Consider the following 22,204-nt stretch of genomic DNA (forward strand, 5'->3'; position numbering starts at 1 on the left):
GCCGGGAAGAGTAATGTGCACATCACATAGTGAAATTTCCCACTTGCAAAATGAAAATGAAAAGTCTGCATTTTAGGATGGCGTATTTAAACACATGCACCATGCTGTTTGTACAGTAGGGAAAAGAAAGCTCCCCCTACTGGAACATAACATAGCCTCATCACTTCCCTGCACCCCACGGCTCTGTTATATGCAGGAAGGCACAGAAACATACCGTCTTCCCATTATCCTGCACAAAGTCCTGGTTCTTTCATCAAAACATTACATTTCCCACATTTCAGTTAATTAAAGGACAGCTGGACATTTTGTTATAGGACCAGACTCAGCTCTGCCTAGTTGTAATGGGGCACGTATGTTTTGATCCCAAAGACACTTTTACCTAAGATGAATGGTTTTAAAATCCATGCCTCTGATGAAGAAACTTGAAAAAGAAATAAAAATGATCTTTAAAGTGTGTACATATGCGTGCTTGTGTTTAGAGAGAGAGTGAGAAACATGTAGGCACACATATGTACACTTTTAAAGTTATTTTTATTTATTTGTGTGTATATTTGTGTGTGTAGGAAGAAATGAAGAAAAGGAATCATGTGTTTGTGAGATGTTATTAATGGGTGGGTATTAGCATTTATTAGCAAATCTCTAGATACATAAAATTCAATATATATCTATTTTACTCTGTAAGCATAAAAAGCTAATGTAAATTTGAGAGGTTTAGAGGCATAGCCAAATTAACAATAAAAATAATCTTTTCCCATGGAAATATATAAGGTAACATGTTTTATCAAGTGGGCAAAGGGTTTACACTGAAAAAGATTCTAATGAAAATGTTCTCAGGAGATTTTCTGAGCTTTCATAGTTGAAGCTCTTGCTGTTTACAGAAATATATCTACAGCTAACTGAAGTTGAAGATATTTCTACCAATTCCAGTAGGATGAGGGCATGGCTGAGGGGACATTAAGAATGTTCACCATATCTTTTCCTAGTTTTAGTGCTGGTGATATGAGACACTTTGGGGACACTCCCCTCTCATCCTGATCAGGTGCATATTTTTTATTTATAGACAATATATAATGGGAACAATTCTTGCTTTTGGAACAGGTTCAATTATAGTTCACCATTTTCAAGACGAGGCCTGTGTTTTCATTCTTTTTCTTTTTTGATATAAAATATGGGGATTGTGACTCATTCAGAATCAACAAATAAATAACATAGTTTAATGGGTTCTCTATCTCCATTGGACTAAGCAAATGGCCTACTTCTAAAGCAGCTTTAGACTCTCAATGATAAAGCATATCTCTGGCCCAAGTCAATTTATACTTGGTCAGCAAGCCTCCCAATTTTTAGAACTTGAGGCATTACACTTACATTGCTTTGAAAACCACACTGATGGGGTTTTTGACCAGGTGATTCCAAACTCTGGGGGGTGTGGGAGTGTGAGGGGAGTGTCTACATCTATGGCTAAACCCATAGAGATCGTGCATAGAAGATGTTCTTGCTCCTTTTCTTGTCTCCTTTAATAGGGTCACATGCAACTATTTTCAGAAAAAGGTGTTTTGGTATGGCCATAGAGTCCAGAAACTATCTTGGGTTAGAAATTCCACTTTTATGCATATTTTTAAGAAAAATAACACAAATAGCCACAGGTTGAAAGTAATACAGACATTTTTCTTCTCTCATACCTTATTTTATTAGAAATAAAATATAAAATATGCAACTTTTTCTAGAAGTGGACAAATTATGATTATGATCTACAGTAAATGAGGGAAATATATAAGTCAGGTTTGTTACACCTTTATAATGACTAGAACTGGGTTACCTCTTAGAAAGGAAGAGTGTACCTCAAAACTCACTATACTAGGTATGTTGAAACCCATAAAATTTCCAATTACTGCTTCAGAATTTATTGTGCACATATGGAAAATAATACTTGTAAAACAGAAAGGGGTTTGTGCCTTGTGCTGTCAATACTGTGAAGAATGGGGTGATTATAAAGCAAATTAACAATACTTTTAAATGTGCATTCACTTATCTTTCCAATTAAATCCTTGTTAAACAACTGCACAGACAGTAATGGCGCTTCTGCAAAGCACTGATCAAGACAGTTTTATTGTAATTTTTACTCTGTAACAATTAATCAAGTAGGCATTTTCTTTATTATTAAATTATTTAGTTAATAAATATTCTCAATTGGCTAACATATTTGTAGTTTACATGTTATTTTTGACTTTCTTACAGTGGAACATATTTGGGAGCACTTCCATTTTCAAGCAGAGGGACATTAAAAGATGTGATTTTATACATTTCTTTTCTCTGGAAGAACAACAGTGAACAAGAGAAGTCCTTGAAACTTTAAACTATTCAAAAACCTTATTTCAACCATTTTATTTTGTAAGGGATGTGAACACATTGCTTTCAGCAGATAAGAAATGAGAGGTTTTGCTTTAAGGCATTTTTCTGTTGGGGTAAGCATTAAAATTAGCATTTTAAAGTTCATTAATACCAGTTACAGACTTTTAAGTAAGGAAGCCATGTTATAGTTAATATTCCCCTTTCTTATCCCAGTGAAGTACCTGAATATTATTTCTTTTATAAACACAAAAGGTGGTATAATTTAAGAAATGGATATAAGTATATCTAGAAGGATTTTTTCCATTTTTGAATTTCCAGTTTTGTAATTTGGAGGTTTGAATTTATTTACGCAGTGTACTTCATTTTTAAAGTGCTTTAAATGGCTCTTTAATGTTTCAGCTGTACTTTGTATCTTTTTAAAATGTTTAATTAAGAGGAATTCTTAGGACACTAGATTAGCAGTGAGGACATTGAACTCAGAAATGACCCCTGTCTTTCAGATTCAGTATGACTTACATTAATTCAGAAGTAAGGGTAAACATATGAGAGATACAACATTTTTTGAGCCATAAAAGGAAAATTTCAGGCAAGGTTAGCTTTATAGTTTTCTAAGTGGTGTGTTATGAGGTTAGTCAACATAACTTGTTGAAAATGCCATATGCAGTAACTCGATATCTTCACCATTGGCCTGATTAGCAGAGCCCCTTATATTATGCTTCCAGGGAGTCATAGAGAGCTTGAATTAGCATACTTAGATTAACAAACTGTTACCTTGGACAACCTGAGTAGACCCTTGGGAGATGGAGATGATAAAGTTCAGTAGAGGATATGGGAAAAGGGAGAAGTAGAGAATGAATTGAGAAGAAGGGTGCGTTAGGCATGAAGAGGGAGAAAGGAGGTTTATTAAGATTTCCTATCTTGGAGGTGTCGGGAATGAGGGCAGGGTGACCTTACGGTTCCAAAGGCACCCTTAGCCTTTCTATCTTTTGACTGATGATTGACCCCTGTTTCATTAGGTAGATCTCTGAGGATAGAAGTGTAATGTTGATGTCAAGGCATACACTTCTCCTGGTGAGTATTTGGCAACCAAAAATAGGAGGTTCTTTCATAAAAGTCCTAGAGAAGAACATAGGCAAGAAAACCTCAGATATTCCATTCAGCAGTATTTTAATCGATATGTCCCTAGAGCAAGGGACATAAAGGAAAGAATAAACAAATGGGATCTCATCAAAATAAAAAGCTTCTTCATGGCCAAAGAAAACAGCATTAAAATGAAAAGAGAACCAACTGTATGGGAAAACATATTTGCCAATGATACCTCAGACAGGGGTTTGATCTCCAAAATATATAAAGAACTCACACAACTCCATGCCAGAAAGACAAACAACCCAATTAAAAAATGGGCAAAGGACTTGAACAGACACTTCTCCAAGGAGGATATACAGAGGGCCCAGAGACATATGAAAAGATGCTCAGCATCACTAGCCATCAGAGAGATACAAATTAAAACTACAATGAGATACCACTTCAACATGGGATACCACATGGGATGTTGAATCCAAAACATCCTAAGCAGAGAAAAGAGAGTGAGTACCTTATGGTTGTCAGAATTTAGATTAACAGGAAGGGAGAACAGGGCACTTACTAAGGAGAAATGTAGCAGGGGGTGAGGAGGCCACAAAAAGACAATCTGAAGAACCATAAAAGATGAGGAGGTGAAGAAACATCAAGAAAGATGATTATTTAAGCAAAATTATTCCAATGGACTTTTAGAATCTCACAGAGTTTAGGTTAAGTAGACTATTGAACACCCTGTTCTGCCTGGAAGCCTCCACAGTAAAAACCAGGCATTAGAAGACCATAGCTAGGCTTCAAATCCAGCATGTCTCTCGATTTCCATGACTCACACAGTGTCTTCTTGAAATATCAGTGGAATGAACAAATGCAACCATCAGCCATTCATTTAATCTCATAGGGACTTTTGTTCATCCATGAAATGGATAGCTTTCTTGTAAAGATCTAGTGAAACAGAATTTAAAAGTGCCTTACAGAACTCAAGTACTGACGTTCTCTTGGTATATGCTAAGGAGTAAATGCCATGCCTGTAAGAGGATTTACCTAATTCTTTAAAACAAAATATATCTCTTTTCTTATTTCAGAAGAAATATATATTCATTTTAGGGAGCTGGGAAACTGAAAAAAAAAAGAAGACAATAAATAAAAATCAGCAGTACCTACTCTTAACATTTTATGCATCTCTTGCCATTATTTTTGGAGTGGAGTTTGGCAACATACAGTGAAATAGTCCATTTTGAGACTGATATCTAGTATTTGCAAAATGTCACACCTTCTTTTTAAGAAATGGCCCAGCCCTGGGCCTAATCAATCAATAAATTAAAATGTGTATAGAGATTCCATCAAGAAATTCCTTGAGGTGAAGTAGGACAGACAGACTTAAAAGATATGAACTCTTAAGTATTTAGTGTGTTGAGGAGATAAACTATGCACATAACTTTTGCTCATGAAATATGACAACATATACAGTATGAGATTATTGTGTATTGAGCTGAGATGGCCAGCATAGGATTTAAAAGGACTAGTGATTTCTGTGGGCTGGGGTGGTCCAGTGGAAATCTGAGTTATATTTAAATAATCCAAGGAGGACATGAGATTAGCTCATTATCAAGTATTCTTTACTGTAGAAACCATACACCTCATTATATTATAATAGATGTTTCCATAAGGATGGTTGTGAAAGACTCATTTCAAAATAGCTTCTATTTCTACATGGTGTAGTATTTTCCAACATAATAGTTTCATTATCTCATGTGATTGACTCATCCTAAGAGAACAGATAGTCTTGCTTTAAAGATAATAAACTTTCTCTGGAAAGGCTGTGTGACTCAGGCAAGACAGCATAGCTGGTAAGAGGGGACATGGAAATTGACCTAGGTTTTCTAACTTTTGGGTCAGTATTTTCACTGAACCTCATTGCCTAAAGAAAATGGTTCAAAAGGTACATGGAAAATGAGATAAATTGGAATATGAGGTTTAACTCAAATAAATCAGTCACCATTATTAATCTTGATTGAACTACTATAACAACCTACCCCCTAACTGTTCTACTATTTCTACTTTTGCCATCTAAATTTATTTTTCTCATAAAAGCCAGAGTGATTAAAAAATAATATCAAATGATTTCCTGATTAGCATCCTCCTCCACCACAGTGACTTAGAATGAAGGACAAAACTTCTTACCTTGATCATCAAGATCCTTGCTGGGCTGGCTTTGCCCACTTTTGATATCAGTGTCCTGATCTCACAGAAACCTTCTTTCCCTAGGGCCAGTTTCCCTTCGGCTTTCTCTGCTCTCACCCCAGATCTCCTTCCTGTCAGGGCAAGTCTCTATTCAAGTGGTTCCTCCCCAAAGAGATCTTCTCAGATTATCCAATCTAAGGACCAATCCTCTCATCCACATCTCTATCATGTTACTGTATTTTCTTGACTCTTGAAATGACCTGTAAGCATGTTGTTTACTTGCTTATTATCTAACTTGACACTAAAATGAACACTTCACCACAGCCTGATTCTAGAAAAAAGCTTGGTGCATAGAAGGTTTTCAACAAATATTTTAAGTGACTAAATCCTGATTTGAAGTTTTCCTTAGAAAAATTAAAGCCTTATTTTATTCTTTAAACAAATTTTCCTTTCTTCCTGATTCTTCTCAAATACTCTGAATTTTGTATTTATTTGAGCCATGGCAAAACCAGGTAAGTCACTTGTAAACTGTGCCAGTGGTGTCCTTTGGCAGATTGAAATAGAGCTGGCAGGGCCTTGGCAATAAGCAATGTCACTGACAGAGATCACACTCTGGAAACTCACATAAGCAGGTGATAGTACTGACTATGGTCATAGTACCACCTGGGTTGGAAGCCATTCATTGCTTAGGTAGTCTTTTTTGGCCCAATGGACCAGGATGTTAGGACCAGCTCTGGCCTTCCAGCTTGACAGCTGCCTCCTCTCTTCGCCAAGTCTTTCCTATGTGGTCCACGTTGGGTGGCAAACTGTGACCTCAGGTGGAGGTGGGAGGTAGTGGTTGGGAGAAATATATGATTCACTGGACTGACTGGACAAAGTCTAAAGATTTTCTTTCTTGTGGCTATATATTTTTTCTGTTTCACCATTATTCAATCATTCACTTATTAAATTTGTTCATATTTCAGTAAATAATTGTTTGAAGGTTATTATGTGCCAGGTGCAATAGGACTAGGTGATCAAAACCAGGAAGGTCTTGCTTACACACAGGCTATAATGTAGGGAGGAAGGCAGGCACTGAAGCAACAACTAAAGAAACAAGGCAGTTTCAGGTAGTATGTGTTTTGAAGGGAAGAAAAGAAGATATTGGGACAGGAACTGAGAGGTGAGTACCATAAAATATGATTTCAGCTTTTACATCATTCATTTGTTGACAGGTACCTGAAGAGCTCTTACTATGTGCCAGGTAACATGCAGGATGCTGGAAATGTAACAGCAAACACAATAAATGACATTCTCATTGATGTAGAGCTTATATTTCCATGGATATTCCAGTCCAAAAACCAAGAAGACTGGTGACCTAAAATGTAAATTAGTAAGAAAATACCAGGACCTGCAGGCCCCACAGGTTCTCCTTCCTACCTCTCCAATCTTACCACATACCTTTCTCAACTCATTATTTTTCAGCCACCCAGACCAACTTTCTTTATCAGACACATCAAGTTCATTTCCTTCTCAGGGATAGGCTTTTGCTCCTGTCTACCTGAAATGCATTTCCTTCAGACCCTCATGAGACTCACTCTTCTCAACATTTAAGTCACCTTCTTAGCAAGACCTTTCTTGATTAACACACCCGAAACATGCTCCACCCTACCTAGAGGGTCCACCCTCTCTCCAATGTGCTGGGACCCTCAGAGAAGAGGAGAGCTGATAGGGATATCTGTCACTCCTTCACCAGTGGGCCCATGAATGTAAGGACATAAAAGAAAATGGGCTTTAAAGTTTGTGTGACTCAAAGTCATTCAGATTTTCATTTGAGCATTGCTTCAGCCCCTACATTTGTAAACTTTGGACATTTATCTTTAGGGTATGCATGGGGACTTGAAAAAATTCCTTCCTGACTTTGCACTATCATAACTATTCCTTTTAAGAAGCAGTTTTGAGGTGATGAGGGTACATATTTTTTTTCTACAGCACACTTTTGTTAGCAATTACTTTGAAGCTAGATGGAGCAGTTTGGAAAAGAGGTGTTATATAAATATATGAGTCACTGAAAATGTAATTACCCACAACAGGGACTTCCTATACATAAACAAAACAAAGTACACTTTCAAAATTCAGTGCATGGGGTTAATAAGAGCAATACAGTTTCATTACTATTTATTTAATTTTGATCTTCTCTCTACCTAGTCATTCTCAGCATTTCAGAGAGCAAACATGGCAGGCCAGGTTATGCCACTCTTCCCAATGTCATGGTGGACTCCCCACTGCAACCACCATAATATGTTGAGGACTAGTATGTCATCTCTTGTCATGCTTTGTCAGATAGAAGCAGAGAATGGGGATATAAGATTCTCTACTTTGTTTCTGACCCATGATGCTTCACTTTAAAATTACGCACTAATTTATAGGAGTAGTCTGAAAAAAAATATAATCTAAAATATAGCTTGAGTTTTCTTTACTGAAATACCCAGGCATGGCACCTAACACAATCTACCAATGAGACTATTTGTTATTAGAAGTTTGTCATTCTTTATTTTATGAGAGAAAAATCTTTGCTTAGTTCATACAGACTATTGGGCACTTTTCTATATTGGGGATAGAAAGATGCACCAAACTTTCCATTGTTGATAAAGTCATGGGCAGTTGGGAGTTATTTACTAAAATAACATTTTACAATGAGGTTTTCTCTTATATAATGGTCATATAGACTGGTAGTATGGTATTATAAGGAGAACATAGTGTTATAAGGAGAAGAAACTGTCTCTCTGCCCCCACCCCCATGGTAAATTGAATCCAGCAACCAGCAGTATATTCTTTGGAGTAAATTTAAAATGAGTTCACTGTCTTCAGAACATATTATTTTTGAGCCATGATTTTTCTGTATGAATAACATGAATAATAAAGTATATCTACCTTGCAAACTTTTATGAGAGTTAGAGATAACTCTAACTTTGCATATGCACAATGTAGTAGATTCTCATTTAAATGTTAGCCATCATTAGCATTAGTGTTATCCTGTTACATGTTAAAATATTATTTACTTCTTAGTTTTGCTGGGATATGGTTGGGTAGAACATTTTTCCTTTTTATTTATTCCAGAATCTACAACAAAAGAAAAAGATGGCCATTGTGAAAAATATATCAATAATTTTAATCATACTATTAACATACACGTTATATCTGTGACACTTTTAAATTATGTCCCAAATTATGACTCAGAGTTTGTAAAAGTTAGTGAACTATATCAATCAATAGCCAAAGAAGAAACTTCACATCACTAGAAAACTAGAAAATAAAAAAGCGAATCATAGTCCATTTCTGCTTTCCTTGAACAAAAATTTCACATGTCTTATAGCTTGTGAGTCACATCTCCATTAGATAGCCAGAATAAAACTAGCTGGATATTGTGTAGAGGTTCCCCATTCTGGCTGTGCACTTGACTCAACTAAGTTGTTTTTCTTTTAAAATACATATTTACAGTTCCAACTCTGGACTTTTAACATCAGAGTTTCTATAGCTGGGCTCCAAAATCCTTATTTTTGAAAGCCTCCCCCGCTTAATTCTTGTGGCAGACAGACTTTAAGGTAACCCCTGATTATTCCCTACTCATTGGGTTTATGCTTTGTGTAATCTCCAAATCTAGGGAATAAATGGGAACTGTGACTTGCTTCTAACCCTCAGAATGCTCCAAAGATGATGGGCTGTAGCCTTCATGATTTTACATAAGATTATATTTCTGCTTTAGCTATGAGCCTCTCATCCTTGCTGCTTCAATGAAGCCAGCTGTCATGATGTGAAATGGCCTACAGAGAACTCCACAAGGCCTTTGGCCAACGGCTAGTCATGTGGAGACTTTAAGTTCAACAACCTACAAGAAACTAACCCTGCCAACAATTAGGTAAGCTGGGAAGCAGAGCTGTCCCCCATCCAGCCTCCAGATGAGAAACCACCCCTGGCCAACACCTTGATTGCAGCATTGCAGAGGATTCAGCTAATCCATTTCCAGACTTCTGACCCACAAAAACAGGGAAATAACAAAGGTGTTGCTCTAAGCAGCTGAGTTGGTGATCATATTGTTGTGCAGCAGTAGATAACCAATACAATTCTGAAATGTGGTCAGAGTTGAGAGCCAGGGCTACATGGAGCATAGCTAGGCACAAGAGAGCTTATTGTGCTGTCCCACGATTTTCAGTAGCTACTCATTTTTCAGATAGTGATAATGATTATTCATGATGGTGATGGATTTTTATAAGTTTCCTAGGGGAGTTTTATAAGTTTCCTTGGGGATTGCATAATTCTGGCTTATTTTACTTCTGGATGCAATGGCCAAATCTATGTGGAAAGGCCACAACAGAATTAAGACCTAAAATTTCAGTAGCATTGCCCTCTCCAGTGATCATGGGGCTATTCTTTTGGAACATGGAATCTCTGGAAAGCCTATTAATAACATAAGACTAAATTTTTTTTTGGTGTCTAGAAACCCAGAAGTCCTATTAATTTGCCTAGCAATAAGATTAATCATTGAATAGCAGGGGGTCTCCAAAGCTTTATTATAGTCAAAGAAAATTTAGTCATGTAGAAGTCAGAAACCATACTTGATTATTAATATTGAGTATCATATTTATATTGAGAAAACTCAGTAATACTCATCTGATTTTATCTAAATATTTTCATCTTAATTAAAGTTAATACTAAGTATCGCTTGTTTGATTCAGAGTTTTTAAAGTCCTCATATTTCCATTATTATTCCTATTTTGGAAATGAAGAGTCTGTAATTCACAGGCGTTGTTAAAATAGTTTCTATTAGACTAACAAACAGTTCAGAATCGAGATAAAAAACCAGTTCCATTGATTTTTATCCTGTACTTTCTCCCAGTAGAGGGTCTCTGCCTTTAATTGTTTACCACACAATAGGTCAAGACTTATGGCTTAGTATGTAATAAATTATAAAATATAATTTATAACAAATGTATGGTATAATTTTGCTTTAAATAGGTTGTTAGAATTTGTATAGTCCAGAGACCAGAAATATTCATGAAGTTGTTATTAGAATGTTACATAGAAACTAAAGACTGCATTAATGTGTAGGAATGTGGAGAGCTCATTTGTTTTGATCTCTGTGTTCAGCATTATCTACTAATGACAATACATTTTCTTAAGCAGCTAGAAAGCAATACAAATTTTGCCATCAGTGGTCTTGGAGTTCCCTGACTCAGTGTAGCTGAAAAATGAGGTCTAAGGAAGTTTCCAAAGCCCTGAACGATCTTAGAGTCTGGCTCTTTTATGATCAAGTGATCTTTCAGCCATAATGGGAAAAATAAATCATTGTTAGAAGATAATCTTGTCACATGGAAGCCAGAAAGGTGCAATATCCGTGATTCGACTTACCAGACTTACCAAAAAACCACCCTGTGGAATGGGATAAAGAGCAAATAACACCGTTTGTTTTGTTGCTGCTGTGGTTTATGGTGAGAGTGAGTAGGCTTAAGGAAACACATCATTTTGAAAACAATAAGAGGGCAATATAAACACACTAATAGAAAAATTATTGGACTTGATTGATACAAAGATTATTTTATTAGACCAGAACCAGAAGTTTTGAAATCCCTTTTCAGATATTTTTTTTTCTGTTTCATCCAATTGCTTATTTCATGATAAAATGACCAGTTGTTCACCTTCTTTTTTTCCCCTTTTTTATTCAATTTTTGATAATATTAAAAGCATAGGGAGAGCTACTAAAGTTAATGCTTTGCTTTGCTTTGTGGCATGAATCTATGTAAAAGTTTTTAGATATAGTTTATAATGCAAAATTACTTCTATAACAGTTTATTTTCAATGTATCTTATTCTTAGCATGTTCAAAACAAGCAAATTCATCTTTTTAAGCCATTATTTAATGTGGATTATTATGCCAATAAGATCTGGGTAAATAAAAATATGGAAAGTGCAACTGCAAATTAACATGGAAAAAAGAATCTCTTTCATTTAAAACAACACACACACACATCCACACATAACAATTACGATTCTTGGCCATGTAGATTTATGATATTTAGATACTTTGTTCCTCCTGGTGTGAAAAGTAGAAGAGGGTGTTCCTAGAATCTTCCTGTAATTTTTTCTATATGTGAAGAACATGTCTAAAATCCTGATAAGAAGCAATTTCCTCCAATTCTGAGAAATGATTACAGGGAATGTTTGTTAGTTTACTAAGAACCACCAGTCTAGAAAATTCCCAGTCAGTTCTTCCTGCATTGCTTCATGTTCTCCCATTGGCTCATGGGCTTGAGAAGATTCATAGTTGGTATTTCCTGAAAAGGATGCAGTCTTTCTCATCCCCTTTTTACACAGTGAAAGAGAAGGTCTAAGTAATACCACAGAAAGTCTGAACTGAATTTAGAATGGGGCAATAAGACTAGATGTGCAGCTCAAACCAGAGTGTTTGAACACAGGGAATTCAGCTTGGTGGGATTTCTAACACCCATTGACAAAAGTTCTCAGGACAATTATGCAGCATCCTTCATGCTGAGTCTGTTCTTTGCAAAAGTACCCTCACACAGGAAAATCATCAGGTCACAGATCATTCTGAAGAATCAACTCAGTGTCACAGACTGATGACAGGTTAACATCTAAGGTCATGGAACAGCTTTCTTTGGGGGATGCCCTCAGAGGGTGAAGAGTTGCATCAGCAGAATGTCCCTGATGGATGTCACCAAATACACCAAACAGGACAGAGCACTGCTCACTAATGTCTAGGAGATTGTGAGTCCTGACACTTTCCCTGAAGGCTGCAAGGGAGTATTGTGTTAACGCAGTTTCTTGGTCCAAACACAGATACATAAAGCCTTACAGAGAACAGCAGCACCAAGCTTATTTCTAACTTCAATGCTTCGTACTTTCCTAGGCCTCTCTTTTTTTGAACAGTTTTAGGTAAACTCCATGACAGTGCTTTGTCAGTTACCAGTACTAGAAAGCAGGTAAAAACAGAAAGTCACTAGCAAGTATGCGTAGCACTAACAGACTGAAATATATTTTTATGAGGAAGTAATCAACAATTAAGGAATGAAAAATGCCAAATCACGGCAGTGGTTTTCAGCATAGGCTCTGAGCCAGAGAGAACTTGGATCCAGCTCCCTCACCTGCTGTGTGACCTTAGGACATTATTTAACATCTCTGAACCTCAGTTTCCTCCTCTTTAACATAGGAACAATAATAGTACCTGTTTTATGGAATGGTAGAAAGGATTAAACTAAATTATTTAAGAAAAGCAGTAAAATACCTGCCACACAATTATGAAAGTGTTAGCTACTTTTATAATAATAATTATTATTACCACCATTACTAGTTATAATTAGGACATCCTTTTCAAAGGCAGTATTTGAATTTAACTTGTATGTCATCAGATCTGGAAGTATAATAAGGGTATATACAATTCCTACCAAGTTAGTGAGTCAAACAGAAAATCAAAACAAATTAAATCATTCAACTAGTGTATTTAGAATTGCTGATGATTAAAGCATTCAAGAAAGTTAGTGAAATACATAAATTGCAACTGAACTGTTCTTGAAAATCCCCCAAATCAGTTTTATTTGTCTAGCCTAATGGTGGGTAGGGTTTGTTCATTTTAAACATGTGTATTTAGAGCCTTCTAAAAAAGGAAACATTGTGGAATATGAACATGGAACAGATAAAAAGGTGTTAAAATAAAGAGGGTATACCAAAATCATTCATGTTCCATCTTTGAATACAAAACAGTGCATTTCATTCACATATGATTTGTGCCTTTCATAGAATTATTATCACATTGCCACTTTATTTCATTGCACACACACATACACACACAGAGGAGAGGCCACGATGCACACATTCAGGCCCCTTTGACCAGCACTTTCCCCAGCACTGATTCTCTTTTAAGTCAGCTCTGCTCTCAGAGACCAGGGTGCAAATGGAGGGGAAAGTATGGTGTTTGTATCATATGGGTCCACACCAAAATTTCATTGAAAGGATATCTGATTAGCAAAATTTGAGAGAAGCTGGTATATGCATTTCTTTTACCATCTATTCAAAAAACTCCACAACACAGCTTGGACAAAACCACCAGTATCAAAGGTCCTAAGGTAGCATAATTTGTGTTGTGTGTGCTGCATTCTGACAATGCTATAAACCAGGAAGACAGTTTACTGACAATTCTGTGCTACCAGATACCAACCCAGGCCTCTGTCCAGCTTTACGTTGTCAACTCTTATGGAAACATGAGCAGTCACACAGCCTCAGAGGATGCCGAAGTTTGGATTGCAAAAGACAAGATGGACAGATTTCATGTTTTCATTGCAGATTTTTCTTTTGCCTTTTCAAACTGCTGAGCATAATTTTTTTTAAAGCAGGAAATACAACTAGTGTTTGTTTCTACCATGGCTTATGTTTTGAGATTTCTTCTTTGTAGAAGAAATGTGTTGCCCAGCTGTCTAGAATTCCAATCAGGATATGGTTTCAGTATGAAATATATTGCAAGAGTAATTTTAACTGGTTATAAGGAGGAATGCAAATAAGGCCAGGCTATTTTATCCAACTTTTACCCACAGGGAGGGTGCTCTGGGTCAGTCTAATGGGGCCAGTGTGAGTAACTGAGGTAAAGTTTAGTTCTGTTGCCCCCTCCCCATCCCCCAGGAAGGAAAGTAATTGTGAAATGCAAAGGTTCACATTAGTGAGCAAGCAGAGCTGTGGAGATTCTCAGTTACAGAGATTCTCAGAAATGAGTCACATGGCTGCCAGTCAGAAGTACTGCAGTCAACACTTAAAAGGGTGGTTCAACCTGAATTTAATGATTCTCAGTAATACTCTTTCTATGTGCAGCCCACCCCCACCACCAAACACATATTATTAGGTAACTATTAATTGAGAATTCACTCTATGGAGACCCAGGTCTACTACTGGTTAATAGAGGAAGATTCAAGGATGATTCAGGTCTTACCTTATTAGGTGTGTAGAGATTGTATAAGTGGCAGATATTTCAACTGGTATTTTATTCTTTTCATTCCAAGACTTTGAAATTTTAATGTTTGTGAAATATAATCACTGAGTACACTTCATACTATTTCTTCCAAAAGATGGCATTATATTTCTGGGTCTTGTAATAAATGGAATTTTGGAAGTTATATGTGCATGTAGTACAGGAAATTCAACTACCCAGTGAAACAGGACTGCAGGAGGGAATTATTTATAAACTGGGCCTTGAAGAATAAGGAGACATCTATCAGGCAGGAATGTTGTGTGTGGGGTGGGAAAGAAAACATGACAGGATATTGAAAGTAGAGGGATGAGAGTATGCAAAACTATTAAGTAATGCAACAGCATGTAAATATGGGAGTATAGCTGAAAATGAATTGTGAAGGGAATTCAGAGGATCTGAAGCTAGCTAGAAGGTGGATGTGAAACCAGAGTAGGACTCTGTGTAGACTTTGTGTAAATTCTCCTTAAGGCCGAGACACCATTGACTGTTTATAAGTGAAAGGAAAACTCACATGTTTTAATCAACTACCACAGGTGAGTCTGTTATGTCACTAAGGGATGCCACATGTTATCTCATTTAATTTTCTCAAATGTTTCCAAAACATTTCCTACTCCCATGCTCCACCCCCATCTTTACAGATAAGAAACAGCACAGAGAGTTAAACAAAATGCCAAGGACATATGTCTGATTTTAAACCTATAAACAGTCCGTAACACCACATTATGATGTTTTAGTCTCCTTGTTTGTCTGTAACATTTTTTAATCTTTCATTTTTTAATTCATAATCTTTTTAAACAACCTTAGAAATATTTTACTGTACTTCTACACAAAACAATGAAATAAATGTCTCAATATTTGTTGAAATTTTCTTGCACATAGAAAAAGTGTTGCAAATTCTATGTATACCTATACATATTTGTTCTAAAATAATACTGTTGGAATCTGCTTTTCTAATTCATAGTCTTTTTAAAAGAAAGTTTAGGTTTACAGAAAAGCTGAATGGAAAACAAAGAGTTCCCATATATCCTTTGTACTCTTCCCCTACTTCCCCCAACCCCCTCCCAGTTTCCCTTATTAACATCTTGCATTAGTGTGGTGCATTTGTTACAACCAATTAGCAAACATTGATACTTCATTATTAACTGAGGTCCGAGGTCCACAGTTCAAATTAAGTTTCACTCTGTTTTGTGCATTATACAGATTTTGATAAACATAATGTTACGCATCCACTATCACAATATCAAAACAGCACGGTCCAATGGCCATACACATCCCTTGCGCTCACATATCATCCCTCCTTCTCTCAAATCCTCTGCTGCCACTGAACTTTTACTGTGCATAATTTTGCCTTTGCCAGATTGTCATACAGTTGGGATAACTTTGCATGAAGCTTTTTCAGACTGGCTTCTTTCACTTAGCAATATGTACTTAAGGTTCTTCCAAGTCTTTTCGTGGCTTGATAGCTCATTTATTTTCATCATTGAATAATATTCCATTACATGGATGTGTCATGGTTTGTTTACCTATTCATGTATTGAAGGTCTTCTTGGTTGCTATAAATAAAACTGCTGAAACATTTGTGTGCAGGTTTTTTGTGGGGACAGGATTTTTTAACTCATTTGGGTGAATACCAAGGAGTGCAATTGCTGTGTATTATGGTAAAAATATCCATACTACATACAAACATAATAAAATATGTTTATTTTCATAAGAAACTGCCAAACTATCTTCCAAAGTGGCTGCACCATTTTGCATTTTCCCAACAGTGAATGTGAGTTCCTGTTGTGCCACATACTTGCCAGCATTGGGAGTTGTCAGTGTTTCAGATTTTAGATATTCTAATAACTGGGTAGGGGGTTCACATTGTTTTTGATTTGCAACCCTTTAATGATATATGCATTTTCTAACTTTTAGTTCTTTGATTTATCAATTATGTTATTTTTCTAACATCTGTGATACTGACTTAGAATGTTTTTTTAATTTTATTGTTGTTCAATTACAGTTGCCTGCATTTTCCCTCCACTGCACCTCCCTACCCCAGCCAAACCCTCTTCCCTCCCTTGTTTCCACCCTCTCCCTTGGTTTTGTCTATGTGTCCCTTATAGTAGTTCCTGAAAACCCTTCCCACCATTATTCCCTCCCACCTCCCCTCTGGTTACTATCTGATTGTTTTTACTTTCAGTGTCTCTGGTTATATTTTGCTTGCCTTTTGCTTTTATTGATTATGTTCCAGTTAAAGGTGAAATCATATGGTATATGTCCCTCACCACCTGGCCCATTTCACTTAGCATAATGCTCTCCAGTTCCATCCATGCTGTTGCAAAGGGCAGGAGATCCTTCTTTCTTTCTGCTGCATAGAATTTCATTGTGTAAATGATTTTCAAATTTTCCATCACTCACTTATGCATTTATTTATAAACATATATTAAAGGTACAAAATGTGCCAGTAATACTTTTAGAAATTAGATTATTATTGTTTTCTTCATTTTTAGTTTGTCATATTCCTCTCATTATTTATTTCACATAAACTGCTAACTGGTCCCTATCTCTACTCTATTCACCTTCTTGTAAACTATCTTTTATTTCTCTGGTGATAATTGGTAATTTCATTAACTTCCTGTTTCTCCCTTTAAAACTTTTATTATTATATATTCACAATGCCTACAGCACAGAATATGAAATATTGGTAGATATGAAACTACTAAAAATGTCTGAATTAAATAAATCACTTACCTTGGTTGACAATAAATCTTAGTTTCTGTATTGTTGCCAGATTGCCACTAACTCGATATATTCCATCAACATCTAGACCTGCAAATAAAAGGGCATGTGTTATATTTGCTGATATGAAAACTGAGATGGTCAAAAGAAAAAATATGAGAAGAAAGATAGTAGTAAATCACCACCAAATATTCTCCGTCACAGAGAAAACACATTCCTATGTCCTAAACCAAGCAAACTTCAATATTTTGATCCCAAAAGACCACTCATGAAGTTCAGTGACAGTTAATGATCAACACATCTGAGTCTAGTTGAAACGTAAAGGAACAGTAGTTAGAATGGGATTTCACAGCATATCTAAGATTCTTTCCCAAGGAAAATATGGGAATTAAATTGGGAGTGGGGTGTTGCAGGGAAGAGGAAACTTCATGTATTATTGCTCTTTCTTGGGAAGATAGAATAACCTAAGGTGTTTTCAGTAACATGTATTGACTTGATGATTATAGTATGAAGTTTCTATTCCAGATATGCAATCAGTATGATAGTCTGTAGTGTATTATAGTTAATGGGGTGCCCTGTTATAGGTGGAGAGAAATAAAAAGGAATCCTTTACAAAATGGTGAAATTAATTTCAGATTATTTTAAAACTGGTCATCTATAATTCAAAATAACTTATGCTGGCAATGGCTTTGGATAATCAACCACCTGCTTTCCACACATCTATTACAGCATATAGTTATTTATAATACTGAGTTATCAAGAAGATAAAGAAACAGGAAAATGAAAAGAGAAACACATTCAAGCATTATCATTGTCCCTAAAATATTGATAATATAATTTTAATGCCAGGAGTATATATTCCTTGATGTGTCCATGCCCTTAGGGAACTGGGGTGACATGACTGGCCAGTACAGAGGTCGCCATCTCAGCAGAGTCTCTAAGGCGGTGCAATGCTATGGCTGAACATTGTAATTTACAATTGTAAGTATTAAATAAATTGGTAGAAATTATTATCATAGTGTAATAGCATAAAGTCTTTGTAAAGCTCTTTACTGACATGAAATGAGCTTTTTTTTCATTGTTTACCATCTCTGTTTTTACATACTTTATTTTAGGAAATTTCTGTCATTGTGCAAAATATTTCATCAGTGAATCAGGATAGAATAACAAAACATTTAACATTGGTATTAATGGCATAATTCAAAAACAGTCACTCATTGCTTTTATTTTATTTGCTATTATTTCTTTTTAATTATTCATTACTTTTACAAGACTATCTTCTTAGGGCAGTTTTAGTTTTATAGCAAAATCAACAGGGAGGTACAAAGATTTCTATCACATGAGCATAGCCTCTCTCATTATCAACATTCCTCACCAGAGGAGCACATTTATTACAACTGGTGAACCTGCATTGATGCATTGTAATCATTCAGAATCTATTGTTTACATCCTGACTCAATCTCAGTGCACATTCTATGGTTCTGAACAAATGCATAATGACATGTATCCATCATTATAGTGCCATACAAAGTATTTTTACTGCCTTAAAGTTCTTCCCCGCAGAGTGATCTTCACAATGGTTGCTGCTCTTCTATGTAATAAACTGCAGAGTAACTTAGAATAGCTATTAGTAAATGCACTAATTAGTGTGAGTTTTGTATTTCTAGAATAATTTAATAATAAATTGCCAAGACTGTGTCCTTTCCTGAGAACTATGAATTTGTGAGGAACTGAAATAAGGTTGGATACTTAGTGTATAGTTAAAGTGTAAAACATAAACATTAATAAAAATACATTCTTTTTTCCTGATGCACAATATAGCTCCACTAATCAAAAGATACTCCAGTTTGTTTGCTTTAAGTACATTATACATTTCACAGTTTAAACATGACAGTCATCTTAATTAACATTTTTCTAATATTTGATTTCTAGTTTTGGTATAGAACCATGTTGTTATTTAATTTATGCACATATATCCAGAACTTTATAATTCATTAACCATTTTTTTCTTGCTTTGTCATTAGATGGTATTGGGTACTTAGTTTTAAACATCACTTTTAAAAATGTGATAGATTTTAAAAATATTACAACTTATCCATTCAAGTGAATGTGTCCCTTTCAAAGTTTTCCTTGTTGGGATTATGCTTAATTTTTTGAAACATGGGCCATTAAGGAAAATATTTTGGAATTCTCTAAAATCACCTTTAGAGGCTCCATATTATCTATAGAAATATGTTCAAAACAGCAAGTTTGGGGCCTTTCGTAATAGTTTTGGATTTGAAAGTAGTCAAAGGCCACTTAGAACTACAAATGGTGAACAACGCTTTCTTGCTTGCCAATACAAACAAAGTATGGCCAAATGAATGTGATCCTGATATTTTCCATGAATTATCAGTTGCTCTGAAGGATTTTGAGAAACAGAATATTTTAGAAAATAAAAACATCAATGGGATATGTAGGTCTACATTCTCCAAATGAGAAATCTTAATGCTTTTAAAAAAGAATCAGTCAAATTTGCCCTATTTAAAATAATGATTATAGATGAGATGTCAACTTCTATGATAATAAAAAAGAGAAAGCTTACTATATGTATTTTTAAAATTAATTTTTGTTTTCCTAATTAGTTGGACCCTTATCAGAGGTTATTAGTAAACGAAACTGCTTTAATTTCAACATATTTTAGTTGTAAATAAGATTCCTCTGAAACCTTACTTTAATATGCATGTCTCTTTATATGAGGTATAAAACCAAGTATATTTCTATTTTGAAACTAGGGCTCTTTTTTTCTAACATTATTTTATACGTTATTGAAATGCACATGTTGTCTAGAGTTATATACTGAATTTCAATTACTAAAATTCTTCAGTAGCAAAAATCTTTCTTTTTTCTCTTATATGAATTTATAGTTACACCATAAGAAGTGCCCCATTGGTCTTTAATAAATTTTGGTAGTTTTTTTTTTTCTTTTCAAGCTCAGTAATCAAAAACATTTGAAAGAGCAGTATGGGTTAGATATATTATGTATGAGCAATTGAAAAAGTGCTATACTATTAAAACAAAGCAGCCTCATCCTAAATTAATAACCTAATTATCTTTTGGGATACAAAGATGGAGGGGCTGGGAAAGAAGATAGGGAGGCTATCTCAGCCCAGTGCCACCACTGTGGTTGTAGAACTAAGTCACAGTGGAGAAGCTGCTTTGTGGCTTAACATAGAAACCAGAAAGTAAAAAGAAGTAAAGCAAAACATATTGAATGCAGTTTGAATCTGACTTCACACAACTTCCAAGCCCTTCAGACGCAGAGATATCGATACCATTTATCTTGTGAAGGATAACGATCTCTGACATTAGCGGCTCCTGCGTTCAATGGTTCATGCTCCCCTGCTATCATACTTTTAAAATTACATAAATAGAGTGAAAATGACAAGCACATATTAAAAGGGAGTGTATTACATTTTGCAAAATAATCTGGAACATATCAGTGAATTTTAGCAGTTATAAATTATATAGGGACAGTCAGGAAGTTGATTAGCTTTCCCCTGAATTATTCACAGAATGGCAAACCCCAAGGTTTGGGAATATTACCCAAATTACAATGGTTCACGTGCCATCCTCTTTTTTCTCCAAGAACTTTAAAAGTTGTGCCAAACCAAACCAATGTAAATTGATGGATTTGGACATCCTTCTCATGACCACATTATCCTCATTGGATTGGAAACTACTTATTTTGGAAATATAATTAGACCTCTTACAATTTTTAAATGTGCAATATCTTCAAGGTACCCATGTTGTACTTTGGTGGTGTTTGGAGAAAAATCAGTTTGAGAGGTATTTCTTTCAAGAAAATACCATGACTGTGAATGCTGACAGGAATTTTGCCTGTTATGCTAAAAATACCTTGGGAACACGATGAAACTATGTCATTTTTCATTTTTAAAAAATTGGACTAGCATTAACGGCAGCAATGAGAATTCTCTGAAGAAATCCACATTCACCAAATGTGGATTTTGTTCATCAGTGGACCTTCTGAAGTTTCAAAATAGTGTTTACCGTTGACAAGAATCCCCAGGTATTGCTGTAGGGGAGTTTCAAAAATCTTCCCACCCTTTTTCTTCTGAAGAAGCTTAGACTAGAATAGACACACAATTAGGAGTTATTAGACCCAATGATGGTCTAAACCCAATGGAAAGAATGCAGTTGCCATGAATAATTCCCACCATAAATTTAAGACACTTTCCAAAAAGAAATCTAAGAAACCAGCACTGTTTCCAGAGTTGACTGGTTTATCTGCCAAAACAAGGTAGTTTTTAACAATGCAGATGAGCCCATTAAAAATAGTTGCAAACTGTAGATTGGATAGCATTCTTGGTAGCACAAATGATGGATAAATTATGAAGATGTGAATTTTGAGCCTGGTTGAGAAGTGTTCCCCCAAAGCCTGCTTGTTTTTCTAGAACATAAAAGAAATGCATCAGCACCTCTTGAGTCTGAAATGTGGGCTGGGAATTTTGTACAAACAGTCCCTCTCTTGAGATTTATGGCACTTCCTAATTCCCAGGAGGCCAGAGCTACCGTAAAAACAGCCATTCTCGCAACACTTTGGTGTTCTGCTTTACCCTCTGGTAAGAACCTTCGAGCGCAGGAACACCCAGGCTGCCCTGAAGACTGCTGCACACTTCTTTCTGTCTTTCTGAAGGTCCTGCTGGGTTCAGAGCTGAATATGAGGGGAGGTTTTGTGCCAATCTGAGTGGCACAAATTTCCTTCTCTAAATTAATGTTTCCAATCTTTTATTGCTAAATTAATTGTTCACACACTTTAAAGTCAATGACTGAGAGTACAGAATATAATTTGAATCTCTAAATTTCA

The 22,204-nt window shown here is 35.6% G+C and overlaps 1 protein-coding gene across 3 annotated transcripts in view; it reads right to left on the reverse strand.

The window, feature by feature from the left end:
- The window catches only part of ARHGAP15 (Rho GTPase activating protein 15), a 619,068-nt gene that overhangs the window by 182,872 nt on the left and 413,992 nt on the right, over positions 1-22,204 (reverse strand). For all 3 annotated transcript variants that reach the window (XM_045838525.1, XM_045838438.1, XM_045838608.1), the window contains one exon: positions 17,350-17,427. In XM_045838525.1, coding sequence (XP_045694481.1) covers positions 17,350-17,427 — 78 coding nt within the window. The remainder of the gene's footprint in view (positions 1-17,349; positions 17,428-22,204) is intronic.

The sequence above is a fragment of the Phyllostomus hastatus genome, unplaced genomic scaffold, assembly GCF_019186645.2.
Source record: "Phyllostomus hastatus isolate PE091 unplaced genomic scaffold, TTU_PhHast_1.1 phas_contig_1, whole genome shotgun sequence".
Lineage (NCBI taxonomy): Eukaryota > Metazoa > Chordata > Mammalia > Chiroptera > Phyllostomidae > Phyllostomus > Phyllostomus hastatus.